The 21,318-nt window shown below is 41.0% G+C and overlaps 2 protein-coding genes across 2 annotated transcripts in view; one reads left to right on the forward strand and one right to left on the reverse strand.

Annotated features, from left to right (window-relative positions):
* LOC104407424 (ankyrin repeat domain-containing protein 1-like) overlaps positions 1-1,399 on the forward strand; it is a 7,418-nt gene extending 6,019 nt beyond the window's left edge. The window contains 2 exon segments of the mRNA XM_010016704.1: positions 1-49; positions 1,289-1,399. The exon segment at positions 1-49 is cut by the window's left edge and continues 29 nt beyond it. Coding sequence (XP_010015006.1) covers positions 1-49; positions 1,289-1,399 — 160 coding nt within the window.
* Positions 1,400-4,570: 3,171 nt separating this feature from the next.
* Positions 4,571-20,528, reverse strand: RPP30 (ribonuclease P/MRP 30kDa subunit; the record flags this gene model as incomplete). Its single annotated transcript, XM_010016705.1, has 10 exons — positions 4,571-4,990; positions 6,985-7,064; positions 8,244-8,281; positions 8,771-8,800; positions 12,223-12,339; positions 14,458-14,547; positions 18,667-18,738; positions 19,303-19,377; positions 20,077-20,133; positions 20,451-20,528. Coding segments are annotated over 10 exons (744 nt in total), but the record flags the coding sequence as incomplete, so codon positions are not given.
* Between the last annotated feature and the right edge of the window lie 790 nt (positions 20,529-21,318).

Here is a 21,318-nt window from a genome sequence, read left to right on the forward strand (position 1 = left end):
GATCAGGCTTCTGATTCTGTATGGAGCAGATCTAACTATAAAGAACTGCGTAAGTAATACTCAGAAAAACCCAGTGATTCAAATGCTTTAGAATAAATTTCCCTTCAGAGCAGTTTCATAGGTTTCAAGGCTGGGAGAGACTATTGTGAACAGACTTAATTAGATCACTTCAAGCTAATTAAAGCAGAGCTGACACAGGGAAAGTATAACTTGGAGAGACGGGGGAGAAGAAATAAAACCTGCATCTCTTCTAAAACCAGATCCCATCAGCTACAACTGATAAGAACATCACAGATTTCCAGGATTTTTTCTAATTACACACACAATGTATTTAAAAGCTTTGACATACACTTGCTCTCTGCACAACTGCTGGGCTTCAACCACCAATGAGACAATGAAAATCTTAGCTTGTCATAGAAATCTACTGTTTTCCCACAGCTGATGGCAAGCCCAAGCACTACACCTGTATGACTGGCCATTAACCTGACTGTTGGGCAACAAATCCCCATGCCTTAGCAGAGCTTCAATTTAAGGAGCCCCACACCTGACTGCTCATAGCCACCACAGCAGCAGCAGATACATTGCTGGAGCGCTGAGACCACTTGTTAAAAATACAGCACATCACAAACCCTTTCTCCCAAACCAAGCAGCAGTGGGATGGATGGTGTGTTTTACCAATGCCAGTCAATGTTTGATTGGCAATCAATCAAAACTTAAGGGGGCAAGGAAAAAACCAGTCACTGCAGTACTTTGCAATCCCTACTCTCTGCCCATGCTCTCTGAAGCAGAGCCACTCCTGGCATTATCCCTCATCAAGGTATGAAAACAATAACAGGTACAGCCCCAAAGGCCACAGACCTCTTAGGCTTCATCTGCATGCAAAAGTTGCTCCTGTGTAATTTAGATGTGGTCCATAACTTAATTAAACCAGAACAAACTCCTGTCTGAATTCTCAGTTAAACCTGAGAGTGTCTTATTGAGGTTTCATCTAAATGTATTTCTAATCAGTTTAAATAGATCAAAAGAAACACCTGCATGCTCTGCTAGTTATGGTATTTGCTAATACAGCTTACACCCTCTGAAAATTTTATCGTAAGTCTCACAAGTACTAGGACTACATCTGTGGAGCAAAACGACTCTGGTTTCAGGATGATGTCCTGGGTTCAGTAGAGTCTGAACCTGTGCATGCAGAAGGGTCCACATCAGGCAGATGCACTGTACAAGTATTTAGGGAAGAAAGGACTCACAGACTGAAATTAAATCTTGCTTCCTCTGCTTTTCTAACCAGCAAGGGAAAACCCCTATGGATCTTGTTCTTCAGTGGCAGAATGGCACCAAAGAGATATTCAACAGCCTCAAAGACAAATCCTATAAGAGTGTCCATACAAGCAAGTTCTGAAGACAGAAACCAGACTGCTCTATTTGCTGCTTTTACATGCTTCATGTGAACCTGGAGGAAAATAGCCCTGAACATAGTATTTTTACTGAAAATATTTATGATACTGGATTATTTGAGGTACCGCCACTGAAAACTGCAAAACAAACACACAAATTCTGCTATAAGGCAGACTGAGTGTTAAAATTCCACTGGTTCTAAAAGGGCTTTATTTATTACTATTTATTATTTATTTATTTAAAAGGTCATTCTAAATGATTCTCAATATTGTAGCTTTCTTTTTAATAGAGCTTTACATCATAATGCAATCTTTGCCAGCAACATAAATCCTTTTGTCTTAGATGGGCAGTAATTCCAACTACATTAGCAACTTCCCTCAAACCTTCCAATAGTGCTAAATAGCAGATACTTGCAACTGTTGCCTTGACTCTGCCAAATTCTCTCTGTTAAAACAGTATGCTAAATGAGTGGTGATATGTGGAAGAGCAATGGAAGGTGTACTAAGGTGTCAAGTGGACTAAAGAAGCAGTTGAATAATGGAGTTTAGACATGGTTTGGCAACTGTGGTTGATAAAGGGCTCTAGGACAGAGCTCTAACATTTGGGTAACCATTTGGGCTGTGGGATTCAGATGCAATATTATGAAGGTGAGAGGAGACAGTATCAGGCATGTGAATATTTTTTAAACTAGACTACTAAGAAGTCTGATGATTTAAGAATGCAAAAGCAGATTATGTATATTTGTAAATTTGTACTGCTTTTTCTGTACATTTTGCACTGATCTATTTCAGATTAAATAAAAAGAGTAGTTCTTTTTATTTGCTGGAGTGATGAGCATGCACAGGGTCATTCTGTCTCTCTGTAAAGAAAGCTCATGTGTTGGCCAGAAAGCTCAGAAAAAGTTCCAGCCAGCCCTTGAGCTACCTCCCTGCCATTGTGAGAGAAATGCCACCTCTTTCTTATTTTGTTAAAGGGAAACACATACACAAAAAAAGACAGTACTTGAGTAGCTAGTAAAACAAAGCTACAGATTTATTACTGAGTCTGATTTAAAATCTCAGTTTCTCAGCAAATCAGTACTTACTATGTGGAGCACATGAGACAGCTTCAGTTATCCAAGCCAAGGATGATGCCAGTTCTGCTAGGAAAGGCAGGCACCTCTCCCTTTGCTTTAGTAGAAGCAAAACAATCCTAACGGTGCTGCCAGCAGGGGTATCAACATCCCATTTCACTGGGACATTACACGCTGCATTCACTTAAAATCCTGATGGCCCATGGCATGGCCTCCCTTAGAAATTCATGACAGGCTCCTGAACACCTTCACCAAGCTCTGTCACTTGGCTTCCAGCCATAAGGCTTTACTGTCTGGCCAAAGTAATGTCCCGGACAATGAGGTGGGGTCAGGAGTGGGGCAGTGATAAATAGTTGTTAGAGGAGTGCCAATTTTGGAGACTAAGTGAATTTACAGAAACCCCGCACAGGAGCAAGCGGAAGAAACACCAGTTCTGTCTGCAGCCAGCTATGCTAGACTGAGGCCAATAGTTTTAGACAGATGAGACTTTTCTCACACAAGCACCATAACTCATGAGTGTCACCTTGCCAGCCATAGGCCTTATTTGTGAACACACTCTTCTCCATAAAAATTATTGCACACCTCTGCTCACTGCCCTTCTCTGCAAGCCACTACTTCACTAGTTGTTTCTGCACAATTACCCGGACACTGGGAGCATGCCTTGCAGGAAACAGAAGTGACATAAGCAGTGGCTCACTCAGTTTGTTTATCAGTCTAACTGAGAAGCAGTTCAATTGTTCAGGCAGCAAAGTGGCCAGAACAACATGCTTCAGGAAACGGGGAGAAGAAATTTTTCAGTCAGTTCCTGAAGCTCTGTATCTGCTTAAAGGACAAAGATGCAGACCGCAAATTTTTTAAATCAAGTCAAACAAGTAGCAAGAAGGACCTCTAGCATTCAAAGCCTCTTTCCATATGCTAGTTACCAAACAACTTCTGTCATGCTCAGGGTAGGTTTCACTGGCCAAGGCAAGAAGATGGGTCACTCAGAAAACTGCAGTAGACAAACACATTTTGCTTCTTCTCTCATTAGAACATCATCATTTTAGAGGTAAGTCCATAAATAGCAAACTACTGTGTATGTGTGTGATACATTTATTTAACGTCCCAATACCTAGACTAAACCAGACTGAAATCATCAAGTCAACAACTAAAATAATTCAAAATTTGTTGAAGCAAAAGCTGTCGTGACTTACACCAGCATTATACAGAACTGTTACTCTACTGAAAACTTCACCCATTCTGCTTAGTCCAGTTGCTAAGAGCTCTGAGATGATCCACTACAAGATTTCTGCAATATTTTACATGCTGTAACTTCCACTCCTCATCTTGTCAGATGCACATACAGAACTGGAATATTCACTGTAAAGCTGGCTCAAGAATATCTTGAGTACAGCAGCTTACGTAATTTTTTATATTGGTTTAATCAAAAGAAAAACTTCAGTCAACATTTGGAAGAGCTCTGAAAATGCTCTGCTGATTATAAACCTGTTATGATTGCTTTTTTGGCAGCCAGATTAGGTTTACTGAGGCATTAACAGGAAGGAAAACAGAAAGGCAGGAGGCAGCAAAATGAACACTCTCCTAGACAACATTGCCAGACCAGGACATAAAGAAGGAAATGATGCAGTAAAAACGATGTGACATGGAGACTGCTCAGGCCTAGGTGAGACAGCTGTTATGCTGCGACTGCAACACAGCATGCTGGGCACATATTCAGTGTAACCTTGGGCTCTTCCTTCCCATCTATGGTAACCATCTCTTGTGACTGTGGTTTTAAGATCTGTAGGACAGGGATGGCCCTTGGGATGTGTGTCTGGCAGGTCAGGTTAGTCAGTCCTACTGTAACACAAAGCCAAGGTATCTCCTAGCAAGTGACATATTCTAGGATCTTCTTTATAGCCACTGATCATGAAACAGAATGGGAAGCAGTGTTTTGTTTTGTTTTTTCTTTACTGAACAATTACTCTCCACATGCCAGTGACGGTAAACTTCATTTACTGTTTGCAGCTGTAAGGTTTGGTACAGAGATGTGTTTAAAACTTGAGAAACCACATGAGCTAGACTTTCAAAGCATACAGTCTTAGAAACATTTTAATAAAATAGGAATGCACTTGTACAACTGAAAATTTCTATGTTAGAAACACTGTACTGAGTTTGCACTAACTCCAGAAGACCTAAGACAGGATGAAGAGAGAGTCTCCTGATCTTGGCCAGAAGCCCAGCATGACCTTTTAGGTGTGGTGAACTACTATTCAGCAGTCTCATTCCCACAGCTTTCCTCACTTGAGCACCAGAAGAATTCTTCTCAGGGCTAAATAAAGTAGTAAGGGAGGAATGGGAGTAGCTGGAAGGTGGAAGAAGACTCAACACTGGGTAAAGATGGGATGGAGGCTCCTGTTGACAACTGGTTCACTCCTCAAGCTTGAGTCTTAGCTCTTTTGCAGGCTGGCAGTGTTTCTTCCTCCTCAACCTTGCGAGGCTTCTTCACTGTGTACACTATCCCACAGGCACTCTTCCGAGTTTCTGGAATAATATAAGCAGAAGCTGCAGTACCTCAAATAAAATGACACATGCATTTAATGCAGTTATTTCAGATGCCCATGCCCCAAAGCAGAATTCAACATGTTTTAACAGCCAGCCAGTCAGCACACACAGCAGGTAAGCAACCTGCATGGGCAGGAGCTGGGGATATGCTGCATTATGGAGTGGGGAAACCCGACAGTGGGTGTAGAATTAGAGCAAACATAAGGGAAAACTGAGGTCTGCGGGGGCTGAGGGGCTGCAAACACACAAAAATATAGGAAAACATGCTTAATCAGTTCAGTAGTCTCAGAAGGACACACATCTTCAAGCACTGTCAAAAGTGTTTCTGCATTTCTGAGCAAAACATACTGTTCTTAAAAAAAATAAAATAAAAAATTCACATACCCCGGGATTCTTAGACTCTGCTGGCACAGCTCTATTGGCAGAGGCTCCCCTATACATACCAAGTAAGTAGCTTTATGGTATTCAAGAATATTTTATTTACAGAACCCTCAGCATTACCATAAAATACTACTGTGTGATGTTATCAAACTCCTCACATGTTTGCCAAACAACTTAACGAGCCAAATCCAATTTCATAACTACTGGTGGGAGGCTTCTCCACAAAATTTGAGGTAGAAGAGATTCCCTACAAATACTCTGTCAGCAAAGAGGATCTGCAACAACCTTGCCAAAAGGTATTGACTTATTCTGGGCTAGTATTCTCTGGGGGACAAGAAACCAACATCTGATATTTAATTTCACAGATAAGACAGATGATGGTCTTGAGAAATTCCACATAAACTTGACAAAAATTCTTCCAACACTGTCTCTACATAGAGAAGTAGCAGGCTGGAGAAGGACCCTGTTCTCAGAAACACCCTCTCCAAGAGATCAAAGCTACCTGCTGTGAGTTACAGCAGGTTCAAGCCCCACCTCTACTGAAACAAGTGATACAAACCAAATTCTACTGTGCATTTGAAACTTAGAGCAACTTAAGTTGTTAGGAAGGTGACTAGAAATCATACATACCCAACAAACCTTGACAGAGGCAGAAATAGAGCTAGATGTAACTACTCAGTCACAAAGTTGAACTGCCATCAGAATAAACAACAAAAATCAAGAAGGACCGAGAACCAATAAATAAGCATGTGAAAAGAAGGGTAGAGATGGAGAAGTTGGTGCTACAGTGGAAAGCAAAGGTGTAAACTGATTGCTGGAACACGAACTGTCGCATCTCTGCTGCACTAACAGTAGGACACAAAATACAACTGGAAACCTTTTGATTTCCAGTGAAGGGGGCCTCAAGCCAAATTTCCACTTTCTTAATATTAACAATAGGCAAACAGAAGAGAGCTACTGTGAGCTGCCTCTGCTGAAAGTATAAAGAAGCAAGGTTTGTTTCACCAAAACACTTCAGGCCATTGCATACTGTATGAAACTTTTTTTCCCTAAGCAGCAAGCACTCTGGGTATTTGATTTTGCATCAAGTTTGAAATGCTCCACACTGAAAAGTGAGTCAGAAATAGACCACATTATGAAGCATCAGAAAGAGACATGGCAAAGGTTGCTTCCACACTTATGCTGCAACAGGGTAAACACAAAACACATGCATCCTAATTTTCTCTCAAGTCCATGACACATTTTCTGCTAGTGTTACCAAGATCAGCATTCAACTCTCTCTGAAACAAGGGATAGTTTCACCAGGAGGCACAACAGGCAGATCTGTGTTTTGGCTAAACAGTTTATGACTCGTTAATGGGGTTAAGCAAGTACTCCAGTAAGTTCAGCCACTGGTTTGCTAACACAGCAACTAAGGAAAATAAAACACCCTTGCCACACAAGCTCCTCTTCATGCATTGGACCAGAGAGCTAAAACCCCAAGCTGACTTTCTCTAGAAGGTCTCAGACCTTTTGTAAAATACACATTAACATGAACTTAGTTTAACAAATGCACGTTACTTAGACAAACTTACATGTGCTTTTCCACTTACCTCCATGAAGCATGGTGGCTCTGCAGTTGGTAGACACAGCTGCCTTGGCTTCGCTTTCTGACAGGCCAAACAGCAAACCTCTGTCACCTTTGTTCAGGATCAAAATGCTCAGAAAGGAACAAACAAAACAGGGAAGTCTGTCTGCCTGGTAGGTTTGCTTACTCCACAAATAACTGGGAATTAGCAAAGCTGTAACTCAAAGTGACATTTTGCATAAGGTTACCCAGAGACAGGGAACTGAGGCACCCAATTCTCCTGGCTGCAGTTCCCCAGCAGCCCTCCTGGAATGCTCCTGGCAATGTTGCTTTTTTCCAGCCAAGGAGCCATACTTTTGAAAATAAAAGTTGGTCAACATGGGAACACTTTTATATGAATAATAAGAAAAAAAGTTACCCCATTAAGAAGTTCAGGTTTGGAGGAAGGGCACTGTCTGATACAAAAGCATTATGCTGAAAAGTTCCCAGCCACCTTCAGCAGGGATGACACCAGATTAGGTATGCTAATTTGGGTTAAGCCCGACTGCTCTTTTTAAGAGGGAAGGAAATGTTGTGCATAAAATCTTTCCAGGCCACACACCCTCCTACACGGTTCTCATGACTCAGAGCAGGCTGCTTCCCTTCGAGGGATAGTCCAGATACATGCTTGTTGGGCAGGGAGGGGGGAATAGTAAAAATACATCTGAATTCCTAAAAGACAGGGGAAAAGACACTCTCCTTGGTTTCTGGAACATAACCTCTTAGCTACTTAGAACATAACCTCTTAGTAACCTTCTGGAACATAACCTCTTAGAAATTAAGTTACTTAGTTGCCATAGGTGCTGGTAAACAAGGACTGGAAAATTCAGAAGTAACCAGCGTTCTGATAGGAACTTTTTCTTCCTTAATATAGAATCAATTTTATAGCTTCTTCTACTAAAGACATGGCATCTTGGAGATCACAGTAATAATTTCTGATTTGGTTCACAGTGTCCATAGATTTTGATGGGTTTTATTCATTTCCCCACTTAAACCCACACAATATCGATATCAAACATACCTGTAGCTGAAGAGAGACATTACTATTTACAGTGACTGCTCATGCCTCCTCAAGACCAAGGTCTGTTCTTACCACACCCACTCAGAGTCTCAATTCATTGAACTGATCACCAGCAAGCATCACTGTGTGAAGTTCAAGGAGTGTAAAGGATGGAAGTATTTCAAAACTGCTTTGAACTTTCAACGTTAATAATAACTGCTGTCTTTTACTTGAAAAAAGGATACAGATTAGCCACATCGTAAGGACCTCGTAGTTCTAGAGGCTAAAACAAAACAAAGAAGGTTGGATATGGCAGGGAGGTTGGAACTTCATGATCTTAAGGTCCTTTCCAACCCAAACCATTCTATGATTCTAGATGTGCGTCCACTCTTTCTCAGGCTGGCAGAGTGTGAGCAGCAGGAAAGGGATATAACGAAGGCAAACTTAAATGTGACGTAATAGCAAGCTGCTGAAGATGCACTAGGAAATCAAGCAGACTACTATTTTGGAAAACAGTCCTCATCTGGGAGAAAACTGTCATGGAAAATACCACAGCAGCAAAAAATCCCCCACCCATCCAACAAAAAAAATCCCCAACCCACAAGACAGTTCTTTGCCAAAACATATTGATTAAAAAAAAACCCCACAAAATGAAAATAGTATTTAAAATTACAATTTTTTTTAATGTTTAATATGTGATTAGAGCTCTATTTTCAGCCACAGATAAATCCTCAACTTGTTCTGACTTACAAAAAGATAATCTGGGACTTACCCTTTCAGCTGCACTAGATATGACAATATTCTAGAAAACAAAAGAGAACAAACATTCATCTGTCAGCATCAAGAAATGGAAAAAAAAAATCAGCAAGCAGCAAAGACTTTATGAGCATTACCTAAGTTCAGGCTCAGAGCCTAATTAAACATCAGAGTATCTGATGCCCTCAGAGGAAGTGAACTCTAGCAAGGTGTGGCTCTGAATTCAGGGACATGAATGAACCCCGGTCATCCCCTTGCCCCCTGCAGAGAGAAGGGCACAGGGACAAGCCCTCCCTCACAGCTGCAAACTCTCACAGACGGATGTGAGATCAACAAGTATCACACCTTTTAGAGGGATAGACTAAGCAATACAAATGTCAGAGTAATGGCATTAAGCTAGCACCTATCAGCTTGTATCTCTCATAGTCGACTTTAAACGCTAAAGAAGAAATGCAGAGCTGTACAGACTGTGTTAAGTGCCCCCTTTATCTACACTAGCTGAAAAAGGCCTCACACAACAACTTAGTATACAACTCAGCCTAAGCTGTGACAGAAACAGAGGAGTTCAGGATCCCCAGAACCAGCTTACAGATAGTGCCTTTTGACAGTTTGGTGCTCCCAAATTTTCAGCCTACTCTCTGTTGCAGTACAACTCAATCCTAACCTCAGAATTCACGCTGGCTTTAACTGAACTCACATTGGCGTCTGTAGCTAGTGGCTGCCAATTCATGCCATATACTCGCTTCCATCAACACTGGCACCCCTGTGAAAATCACCAGGCAGAGACACATCCTTCACCCTTCTCACCCAAAGGGTTTCTGCAGAAACTGAGTGCTTGGGGGCTGGCAGATACCATAGTTTAGCTGCCAGTGCTCTTCTGATATTAACCTCCAAGGATGCTCACCCAGGGGGAGGCTGTTTTGCACAGGTGGAAACCTTGAAACAGCAAGAAAACATCCTTGCACCTTTTATTACACTGAATAAAAGGCTTTGGGAATTCCTGCTTGAGTGGGTGGGAATGAGCAATTGTACTGAGGCAGCAAAAGACTTTCCCTCTCTGATGTCAGTACCACCAACACATCACACCACCCCCGGTTACAAGGTGGGGATTTTGATCCCTTCCTTGCACTGCTTTGCTTGTCCTGCCACCTCCCCAGCACAGAGAGCAGGGCTGACACTGGAAGAAAACACTCGGTATGCAGCTGGAACTCCACGTTAGCTATCTGCATGGAAATGACTGCATGCTCACACTGCACCCAAGGTTTTGTGTATTGAGGAGGAAAGGATGGGACAGACCACTCTGACTTAGCATACAGAAAGCCAGAAGCAGAAGCAATACATACATCAAAGTGACTTAACAGCACACATCCTGATGGAGCCTAAGACATTTTTTTCTGCATAGTTCACCTTTAAAATGACTGCACTATGGATCCCAAGGGTGCTTTTGTGCTTCAGTGGTGCTGACTGCTAGATTTTACTGGGAAAATTCAAGTCTCCTGCTCTGAGCTGTAGCAACCAATGCCTGCCTCCCAGGCTCAGAGAAGCTCCCAGAACAGCTGTGCAAACCATCTTCAAGCAACACAGGACTGTAGTTCACTGCTGCACATTGGAGATATGCTCTGCCTGGTTCAAAGGCCACCATCAGGGGATGGGTAAGACAGGAGAAGGAGGCAAGCGCTGACAAGAAAAGCACTGCTAGCAAGTGAAGGAGAGGCAGGCAAAGGCAAATCCAAGGGAAGGGCTGAAGGGAAGAACTCAAAGGCAAAAACATTATCTCCCCAGGTAAAGGAGACAACAGCTGTTCAGCACACTGCTTCAGGCGTAGTACCTACATTCAGTCACCAAAACACGTGAGGTGATGGACTGTGGCTATGCACACCTTCTATCTGGCAATGTAGATGAGTTCTTCCCTCATTGCCTGCACATTTTAATGTTTTAAGGATTCTGCTCCTCTCCTTCAGAGGAAGAACAAAAGGATCCAAAAGCTGCTACAAGTTCAGCAACTACAGGTTACAGAACATGAGAGCTGCATGTCAAATGCCAGTGCAAGCAGACTATGGGCCAGCCATCTCATGTCTCCTTAAAAAAAGGCCTTTCTATAACTGATGGAGACAAACTGCCAGTCAGAGCTAATAACCACCTCTGCAGGCCCACCAGGCAACCGAGTCTGGAGGCAAGAGTAATGGCGAAAAATAAAGACAAGCTAGCATTCCCCTCCCAGCATTTCCAGTACCTAACAGCAACTTGTCACATCCAGCTAATTTACCTTCCAGGCACAATGATGCACTAGATTGCCACATGCAGAAAGAAAGGGCACTGTGCACAGACTGAGTGCCCAAATGTCCCACTTGCTGTGTTCGTGATGGCAACTCAACTGGTGCTCTCCAGCAATCACAAAAAGCATGTTTTAAACTGCACGCAGGAAAAGGGAAACTGGCAAAAAGGAATCCCAAAGAAAAGGGGGTTTGTGTGTATATACCTCATCTCCAAGTCAGTATTTGTGCAATTAGCTCCCAGAGCTGAGCTTCTCAGGAAAGGCCATGAAAATACCTTCTGTAGCACCAAGGGAATTCATCTGATCCACTCTGCTGTCCTATAAAAGAAGCTGCTATACCTGAAGGGAACTAAGGTAACAACAGATCTGCTTTTCATTTGCCTTCCTAGCTGTATATCCCACTTAGTAATGCCAATTTTGGCTTTTCTGGACTACCTAACTGCAGCAAAGGCCATTTCCAGCTATAACAGGTGGCAGGAGCTATAATCTCTTTGAACTTGGATATGCATTATGACACACTTCCCTGTTAAAAAAAAACCCAAAACATGGCCCGAGAGGACACAGCATGACAAGCAGCTCAGGCTGGTAGCCTGGGAGGAGGTAGGGTATGAAAGCAATTCATTACAGGCATCTCAGCTACAAGCATTACTTCTTCCTTGGGTTTCAGTAGCAGGGAAGAATGCAGTTATTTTTACTATTAAAAAAATACTATTTAATAGTAAAATGCTTTTACTATTAAATTACTAACCATTTAACAAAACAAGATTTCTACTTTTTTTTTTATTATTTTCAACTCCCCCATATTCAAGGAAAGCTATCAAATAAGACCTTTTGGTCAATTAAAAATAGGAAATGGATTTTAAAGAGATGCATGGATTTCAGTTCCAGTGCAAGCTTTAGGTCTCTTGACAATTTTTTCCCCTTTTGTTTTGAGTAATGCATACACTGTACAAGAACAAATAGGCTGTTCTGAAAAAAGAATCTAACCGTTTGACAGCTTAAGAAGAAATCATGCAGTGGTGCATGGCTGGAAGTATCTGGAGCTAAAGTAATTGTATCCTTGTATTAGTAGGCAAAGATTTGTCACAGCTTCAGAAACCCCAGCATCAAACTCATTTAAAATGGCTCAGTCTGTACAACTCCAGAAAAATTTGAAGAGAATTAATTAGCTTGCTTTCACATTGAGAGCTTACCTTTCCTTTGCAGATCTGCATCAGGCTGATCGCATTTGAAATTGTGTATCTTCTCATTGTGGAGTCTTTGATGGCAGGAGTATAGAGAAGTTCAAAGTAAATGCCTCGATCTATTGCCTTCACATAAAAGAGAGTGATCAAAAATCAAAAGGAGAGAAGCGTAACAGTCTAACAACTGCTGTCTATTACCGACGTGGCTTATTCTCAGTTTAACTGTGCTACATATGTAAAAAATAAGATGGAATTGTTCCAGAAAGAGCACAACATAGCATGCAAGGGGCAGGCAGTGAGGCTTCACTGCACACCAGAAACGTGTACTTCCATCTTGGGATGACAGATAAATGAGGTTTAATAAACAAAGAAATACCAGCCACTTATCAGTTGTAATTGGCTTTCCACTATCACAGAGTTGAGGAGAAAGTTAGCTACTTCTGGTCAGAAACAAGTCTTGAAATTTTGAGGACTCCGCCTGTAGCCCTACAGCCTGCTGTAAGGAAAACCACTGGTTCCCACAGTACCCACAACTTGCAGGTGAGGAACCTGTCCTTGCACAAAAGCAGCACTGAGTATCCTTCTTTCCCGCCTCACAGCATACTCCTCTGATATTTGTGACAATGTTAAATAACAGTGAATCTCAGGAGAAGTTCCAAATAGTAATACTGATCATATTTTCGGCTGCTTTAAAATCCTTTGCTATCTGTCAAAGTACCTCACCAAAACTAGTATTCTTGTTTTTTGCAAACACACAGAGAAAGGTTCATCAACTTGTTATAGGACACAGTGAGTTAGTGATAAAGACACAGTTTAAAGCTAGTTTTGTTCCATGGCCTAAACTACATTTGCCTGAAATGTTACTCTATGCTTTATACTCGTATGATTAAGAAATGCTGCAATGTTAGTACTGTAAGAGAGTCCAGTAACTGAATACAGATGGCATCAATCCAGCTCCCATCCATGCATGACTGCTGCATGCAAGCACAACAGAAGCTATATACACATGAAATATTTTACACAGAACTGGTACAACATCTGCAAACAAGAAGAGAAGCCTGAATTTATCAAAACCAAAACAGGTGATGGCAATACATCAATTTCAAGTCAAGCAGATTTTTAACCACATCCCCACCACTTCAGCTGCCTGCCAATCTGTCTGTCTGGCATTACAACAACCAAAACTGACTGCTCCAGGATGCACAAAACCAGTCTGACAGACAGACTGTCCTGAAGCTGGGAATGTGGAAGATGGGAAGTAGCAAAACACAGGTCTCCAAGACCTGCCCTTGGTCTTGCTGGAGCTAGGTCTGCTGCTGGAGTTTTAGGCAGCTAGGGTACTTTTAAACAACATTTCATACAAAATTGTTATTTCAAGTGGACTGTTAAAATTCCCAGTCTACAGTAAATTCCAAAGTATTACTTTGTTCTGTTTCATAATTATTTCTAGTTAATTTTTGATTTTAATTATTGGACAGACTTTCTGGAGAAGAGAAAGTAGGGTTTCTAGCCAATTCCAATTTTATATTTTTTAGCACTAAGGACTACATCATCCAAGAATGCCCATATGGAATGAACCCTGACATATACTCAGAGGAAAAAACTAGTTCACTAAAGAGCATGTTTGGATTAAGCTTCCTGGCAAATCATCAACAGTAGGCAAAATTATATTAACAAAGTATTTGATCCATGCTGATAGTTGTCTAGTGTCCCACAGCAGATACTTAGCAATTCCACATTTGGTTCATCTGCCAAGACATTTTTTTCTGTCTAAGTATGGATTCAATACAGTTTTCTTCCAAATAACTGGCACAAGATCCCTGTCCCAAATTAATACTGTCATTCACATTCTCCTGTCTTTTAAATAACAGGGCTGTTTATCTATTCTGACACAACTGTACCACTTCTGGTATGGAAAGCAGCTTAGTCAGCAATCGCACCACAACACACTGCTTAGCATAGAAGTGGCCTTAAGGCTCTGTTTCCACTCCTTGGGAACACCACTTCTGCCTTCTTAAGTGGGGGAGAGGAAGGAGAAAAAGAAATAACATACATCACTGTGTATTAAATGCTGCAGTGGCAGCCTTGAAGTGAAGGACATCTGAAACAACACTGCACAATATGGAAGAAAATAAAAGAACCACTTGGATGGGAATGGTTGGAGAAAAATGGTAGGGAATTAAACTCAAACTGACATTAAATACACAATTTAACAGGAAGAAAACAATTTAGATGTAAATTTACCATATTCACAGGGGGCCTTCGGAAGTAGAATGGCAGTTTTTCTGTTACATTTATGCATACCAGATCCACATCTAGAGTTGTGCAAGCAATCTATAGCAAAGAAATAGGAACACACTTTTAGATATGCCAAAAAAACGCATAACCGACTTTAGATGCACTAGTATTTTCCTTCATCTCTCAGTGCAAAAAATGTCTCTCCAGGGTGAGTTCAGTTTTAAAGTGAAGAGGTACTCAGCCTTGCATGTATGCCAATAAAACAGCAGGGCTACAGGTGCAAAGCTTGAGCATTTTGGGCTTAAAACCCAAGCCTTCTCTCACAGAACTACTTTTCCAGTAAAACAATGACCAACCGAAAGGCAAGACATACTGCTTTTTCTCTGACTAGGACATGCAATGTTGGTTTTTGGCAAAAAAACCTCACGGCTAATGAAGGTAAACCCCTATTTACAAAGGGAACAGCCCAAGCACTGCCCCTTACCCCATCACTCTCTAAATCCAATGTAGCAACTGTTTGGTTTTGGGATGAACTGTTTTTACCACAAGCAACCAAGAAAAGACTGAAAGAAAAGCAGAATGTTAGACAGTGACTGGTGTGTTGCATGTCCAGTACTGGGCCCCACTTTCCTGACTAGGAGGGGAAAGTGCAGCTCTTCCCAACTCCGGGGGGGTCTGAAGGTGGCACCAAGTGTTATAGTTTAAAAGCTTAGCTTTGAACTCACACCACAATTTACAGCCTGTATTAAAAGATAGAAGGAACAAAGGGTGGAGAATCTTCACACTGACATACACAGAAAACTAAATACACATAAAAGTGAATACTTGATTTACATATAACCTCATGCACACCAGAATTACATATGCCTACGCCATCAAGATGATTACACAAGACCAGATTAATGTCTGCAAGGAGCATTGTAACAAAGAAGATAAAAAAGTCTGAAGAAGTTGAAAAGGAATTTTCTATGCATAGGGGAGTTGTGCATTCAGAAACCTGCCAGCAACTGCTCCAAATACACCTGGGCCAGGTGCCAGCCACTCATCCCTCCTCACACCAGCACAAAAGCAATGTGGCTTGTGAGGAGTCCCAGGGCTGGGCTGCTCTAACACAGGGCAAGCTGTTGCTTTGCAGACTCGTCTTCTACCAGTTTGTTGGCATGAACTTTGGATGGAGATGACAGCAAATGCCCAGCTTTAGGAATGTTTCTTAGCTGATAGCACTCCTAGACAGAAGGGCCGCAGCACATGTGCAGGCAATTCAAAGATCCAGAAAACCACAAGCTTTTTAATGTTAAAATGTCTCTACCATTCAGACTAAAATGTATCTTCATGCCCTACCTACACCAACTCAGTTAGGCAGGACACAGCTGGAATCCATTTTATTGAATTAGACTTGCATGTGTAAGTTTAGCCCTACTCCAGACAGTTTTACTCTTCTCCTTATGTGGAATAAGAACTACAACCTGACAGAGGTGATTTATGGGAAAATGCATAGAGCAAATAGCTCTGAATCACATCCTAGAAAAGATGTCAGTAAGACCATATGAAATTTATGAAGAGAGAAAGCTGAAAATGAAGGAAAGCAAGAACAAACATCAAAACATACAAGTTGCCCTACGTGATGAAAAAACAAGTGTTACTAATCAGCTCCAGAAACACTGGAAAACTCATTTCCACTTTGCAAATTAAGCACAGTGAGAAAGGGAATGACCCAGATGCCAGCATATCTACAGGACTCCAGTGACAAGAATATTTCAGAAACCACCACCAAGGAAAAACAAAATTAAGAGTCATATTTCCCATAAGGAGGAATTCCTTCACTACATGGAAAGTTGGAGAGGAGATTTCCCCAAACACTCCAATGTTCAGCCTAGCTTTGGATCCTGGACAAGTCACACACAGAGGCACGTTAAGGTTACCCTGCCTGCTGGAAGGATCTGAAGTGCAAAACTTCATACAGAAAATGATCTGCAGCAGTCACAAAGCCCGGCGCCTGCCCGGCCACACCGCAGGCAAGAGCCCCATCTGCTGGGAGACTCCAGACAGCCAGGAATAAATAAATTCGCCACTGCTTGGACGGCCTGAAAAACGCTTGGGCAAACACTTTGGAAATAAACACTGAAATTTGGCTTTGCACTACATCCTCAGACTTGTGTGTGCAGGATTTTTAGATACTGGTGACTTGCTAATTGCTTACAAACAGCAGGCAGAACTAATATCATTAAAACAGTCAGAAATCTTAAAAAGCAGAATTTTTGAAAAGCAACAGGCACGGACCTTATTACTGGCAAGAAGTGGGCATTCCTGTTGCAGCCCAAAACAACTCTCTTGGGAAACTTAAAGGAACATGTTCTACAATTATCTTGGCAAACGCAGCTTACTCATACCCCTGAGGATGTAAATTATTTGCAGAATTTGAGCACGTCTTTCAGTACATATCACAATGTTGCCAGAGACGAAAAGAAAGAGGTGAAGAGTGGCCTTCAAAAGTATTTTACAAGTATTCGCCTCTCTCACATCCCCAAGAGTCCTAAAATCTTGCAAGGGAAATAAAAGCAGTCAGAAATGAGTTTCATTAAGCTGGTAACTGTTATAATTAATGCTCAAATTCTTGTACTGAAAGATGACTTAAAGTCCACTTTATTCTACAGCCTCTTGCTTTGAACTTTATTTTTCAAAAAGTAGGGAAAACAGAAGAATATAATGTTAATGTGTCAAAGCAGGTACTCAGCAGTACTAGAACTTATTTTAAAAACACCACTAACAGACTCAGGTTTTTACTGACAAGCTCTCTTTGGAAGTAAATTTTGCAAAGAGATGCACGTTTCTTTTGGTGTTCCTGTGCCTTCTTCATGCTGCTTTAAACTGCATGCCTGCTTGCTGCCTGCCAAGGCTAAGAGAGACAGGATGTTTCTACTTACTCTTCCAATTCAGAGTTAAACGTTATTGTTTCTGAACTTGCAACAGGCCAGATGTCACAGTTTGGGGTTTTGTAAGGAAAGCATTCTGACAAAAAGATAACTTGCTTCCAGATGCTTGACTTGATCAGACCACTCACATCAGCTGTTACCAAGTATCTGAGAAAAATTTATTTAAAAATATAACAGACACTGAGATAATGAACACCTATCACCCAACAAGCCAATTCTGCCTTGGAGAGTGGAATTTTATATTGGAATTCATATATTGGAATTTTATATGCTGCTGATATAGCAATATCCTTAACAGCTCAGAAATTTCATGGAGGCAGTTTTCAGTTGCAAGTTTGCTCTGAAGAGCCAGGATAAAATCTGAGTGAGAAAATGACCGTCTGCCCTTCAAGTATTTCCCCTGAGGCCACTCTACTTTCATACAGCCTCAATGCTTTTCTCAGTAGGCAAAGTAACAAACGCATAATGAAGTCACAGTGGTGAAGCTTCTCTCACTCAACTTGATAATCTGAAACATTCAAAACCAGAAATCTCAGTCTGGCAATGGAGTAAGGGCCATTACGTTCATTCAGGCATGTTTACATTTGGAAATTTTATCTGTTCATAAGATGCTGTGACAGCTCGAACTAGTTCTGCCTCATAAGCTCTTGCTCCTCTTTTGATTTAAAATAACGAAATAAAAGGAAAATCTAAAGAAAAAAAGATCAGCTATTCATTTGGACAAACTTCCAAGACAAGTCCAAAGACTAGAAGGAAGAAGGTAATTCTCAGAACCACATTAATTCCATTTCAAAATCCTTCCACTTTCCCTGGCATTTCAGAGACCAGGCACAATTGGTGCCAACAGAAGATAGCAAAAGTGTTTTGGAAAAGATGTTGGAGTTTGAGAAGTTAAAGCTCAAGACAGAAATTTTCTATATGCTGTTTGTGTATGTATATATATATAAAAGAAAGAAAAGGACGTTTTCCCTCCTCACTAAAGAGAAGTACTCAGTAGAGTACAAGACACACAAAGGAAACTACAATGCAGGGGCATACAAGCCCATTCATCAGATAGATATTTCAGACTTTAACCAGTCACCTCAAGGCCTTGCAGCCTCCTGCAATCCCTCCCAGCCTTCTCAGCTTATCAACTGACCAGGCAGTGTGTAGCTTAATTAGCCCCATCACATGCAGGCCTGTATAAAATGGGAAATAAAAGCAAACCAAAACATGTACTCAAACTAGCCTAAGGCACTCAAAGTTACCCAATGAGCATTACCAATCAGATGATTTTACTTACGTGGAACAGTTTCTCAGTCTTCGGAAATACTGCTATGATGTCATACAACCTTATATTTGCAGATGTTGATCTCTACAAAAGGTTGAAACAATTACTACCTTGAATTCTGGCAGATGCCAAAGCTATGCACAATGATTATGACCAAAATAATGAGAAGAAAATCCCTTTTTCAGTTTCGCTACTAAAACAAAGCAAATAATCACCTAGTTACATAGTAAGTCTCTGCTGTGAGCCAAACTGTGAAGTCATTCATTCTCATTTTGAGGCTTGTCCCAACCACCTAAGTAAGGCACTTACATCTTTTGCTTTGGTCATGTAGCACTAAAACATAAACAGACACAGGGCTTGCTCACAGTCTTCTAGTTTAGGTGCAGAAGTCCAGAAATCAAAGGAAAAAAATAAGGAACAAAACTGCTGTCCCACATTGACCAATGACCAACAGAAGCCATATGCAGTCAGTCTTGTAAGTCCGCATCTCTCCATGATCACATTATTTGCTAAAGGTGCCATACAAGAAACTACTGCTGAGTGTCCCACAAAATCCACAAAGTCCTCCCCATACAATTTCCAAAGTTTCATTCATTCATTGAGAAAAGGAAATAAAAATTGGAAAATTGGCATACTAAACATACTTACTAAGAGATTACAGTGTGAAGGATCAGAAACAACAAGTGTTAGCCGGGTTAAGACTTTAATTCTTTTAGATGTCCCCTATAAGAAAGAAATAATACAAAAGACTTAAAAAGTACCAAAGCAAAAATGTGTGGTGACTTTCACCCTGACCACTATAAAAGAAAATGGTGCCTTGCTCGTATTCTTTCCTATACTAATTTTCTGAAGTCTAAAGTTACATTTTCCTATTTTAAATTGATCTGTTTGATATTATACTTGCCCTTTACAAAGAATGACTTATTCTTTTTCTGAAGAAGGGTGGAAGGACAGAAGGAAGGAGGACAGAAGGCATAAAATCATGCAGAAAACCTGAGTATGTTTTAATACTGTTATGGTTCCCCAGGCAGGCCACAACTGCACGCAAAAGCAGTTCCTGAATTAACATCCATCAGTGATCCGAAATACAGCTTGATTCACTATATCCAAATCTTGCTCAATCAAAACCAGGAAGTGATTGTCAAAACTCAATTTTGAAGAATTACAGTGAAATTATTCAACTACAAGAAGGTTCAAAATTCACACAAAGCAATTTTAAAAATAATGTTAACTATAACGAATAGAGCCTACTCTAGTCCTAGTGTATCATTCCTCCAATGCTGGGAGTTTTAACAATCAACCAACGGACAAATTTCTCTTTGTTGCTTAACGTGCAATACACAAAATCACATATACAAACACACCAAAGTAAAAAACATAACTCAGAATGATAATACATAGATAGAATATAGCTAGACATACCTGTACAATAGGCAAAGATGGAAACAACTCTGAAGGAGACACTGGCTTGATGATTTCCTTAAAAGAGAACAAAAAATTATTCAAAATGTCAGGGGTTAAGTTTACAATACAAACAAAAGCTCTGTTCCAATCCTAAAAATAAATACACAATGCTAACAAAACTGTATTTCAGGGACAATACATGGACCATATTAAAAGTTAGCTCCACGGCAATTATACTAAATTATTAAATGGGAGTCCTGTCATAAATGGAGACATTTCTACTTGCATCTAGATGTGCATTCTGCAGATAAAGCTACCTGGGAACATGTAGTGAGGCATGTAGGTTTAGAAGAGAAAACACACTAAGAACAAATAACTCCAACAAAAATTACCTGCTTCTTTTCTTTAAAATCAATGACATGATTGAGAGCAACCACAGAATATCCCACTGAAAAAGTAAACACAGTAAACTAATGGAAACAAACCAAAATGCGTTAAACACTCATTACTTAAATGTCTCAAAATTAATAATCACATGCATATTTGCCTTTCACATTAATTCTTCTCTGAAGACTAATTCACCTCAAAAGTGCCTTAAAATAAAACAAATCTATTTGCCTTCTAATACACCCCAGTCCCGACAACACTTACTCAGTGGCAGAGCTTTATGAATATGAATATTTGGGGATAAGGTCCCCAAAGACTCTGCCCTAGTTTACTCCTGTTGATGCCTTTCTTTCGGGAAAATGGTTAAGGACATTCAAAATAGTCGTTAAAACTCCAGACAACGCAGAGCTGGGAGAGATACAGCTATAGCAGAAGGCAAGGTGAGCATTCAAAGTGATGCTGAACAAAACTGACTGAATAGATCTCATTCGCCAGGGATCAGAGGAAGTCAAATCGCCTCCCAAACGCTTGGTAGGCGGAATGTGGCTGTACAGCAGTTCTGCAGAAAAAGAAAAGATTTAGGCCATAATAAACTGCAGGTGGAAAGATGTGCCCACGCTGGTGAAGAAAACAACTGTGACACTGGGATAAAGGTAGAGACGGAGCCTGCAAGGCTCTCCTCGCTACTCGGCACTGGGAAGACCTCAGTCCTGCTCACTTTACTTGCAGAAAACCACGAATTGAGGGGAAGGCGGAGAGGAGCGAGGGGAAACGCGACCCGCGGGGGAAGCAGGCGGCGAGGTTTAGCCTACGGGGAGGTGAAACTCCTCGTGGAGACTCACGCCGTGCTCACACCAGCCTCCCGGAGCTGCC

The sequence above is a fragment of the Nestor notabilis genome, unplaced genomic scaffold (genome assembly GCF_000696875.1).
Source record: "Nestor notabilis isolate BGI_N333 unplaced genomic scaffold, ASM69687v1 scaffold3576, whole genome shotgun sequence".
Taxonomy (NCBI): Eukaryota; Metazoa; Chordata; class Aves; order Psittaciformes; family Psittacidae; genus Nestor; species Nestor notabilis.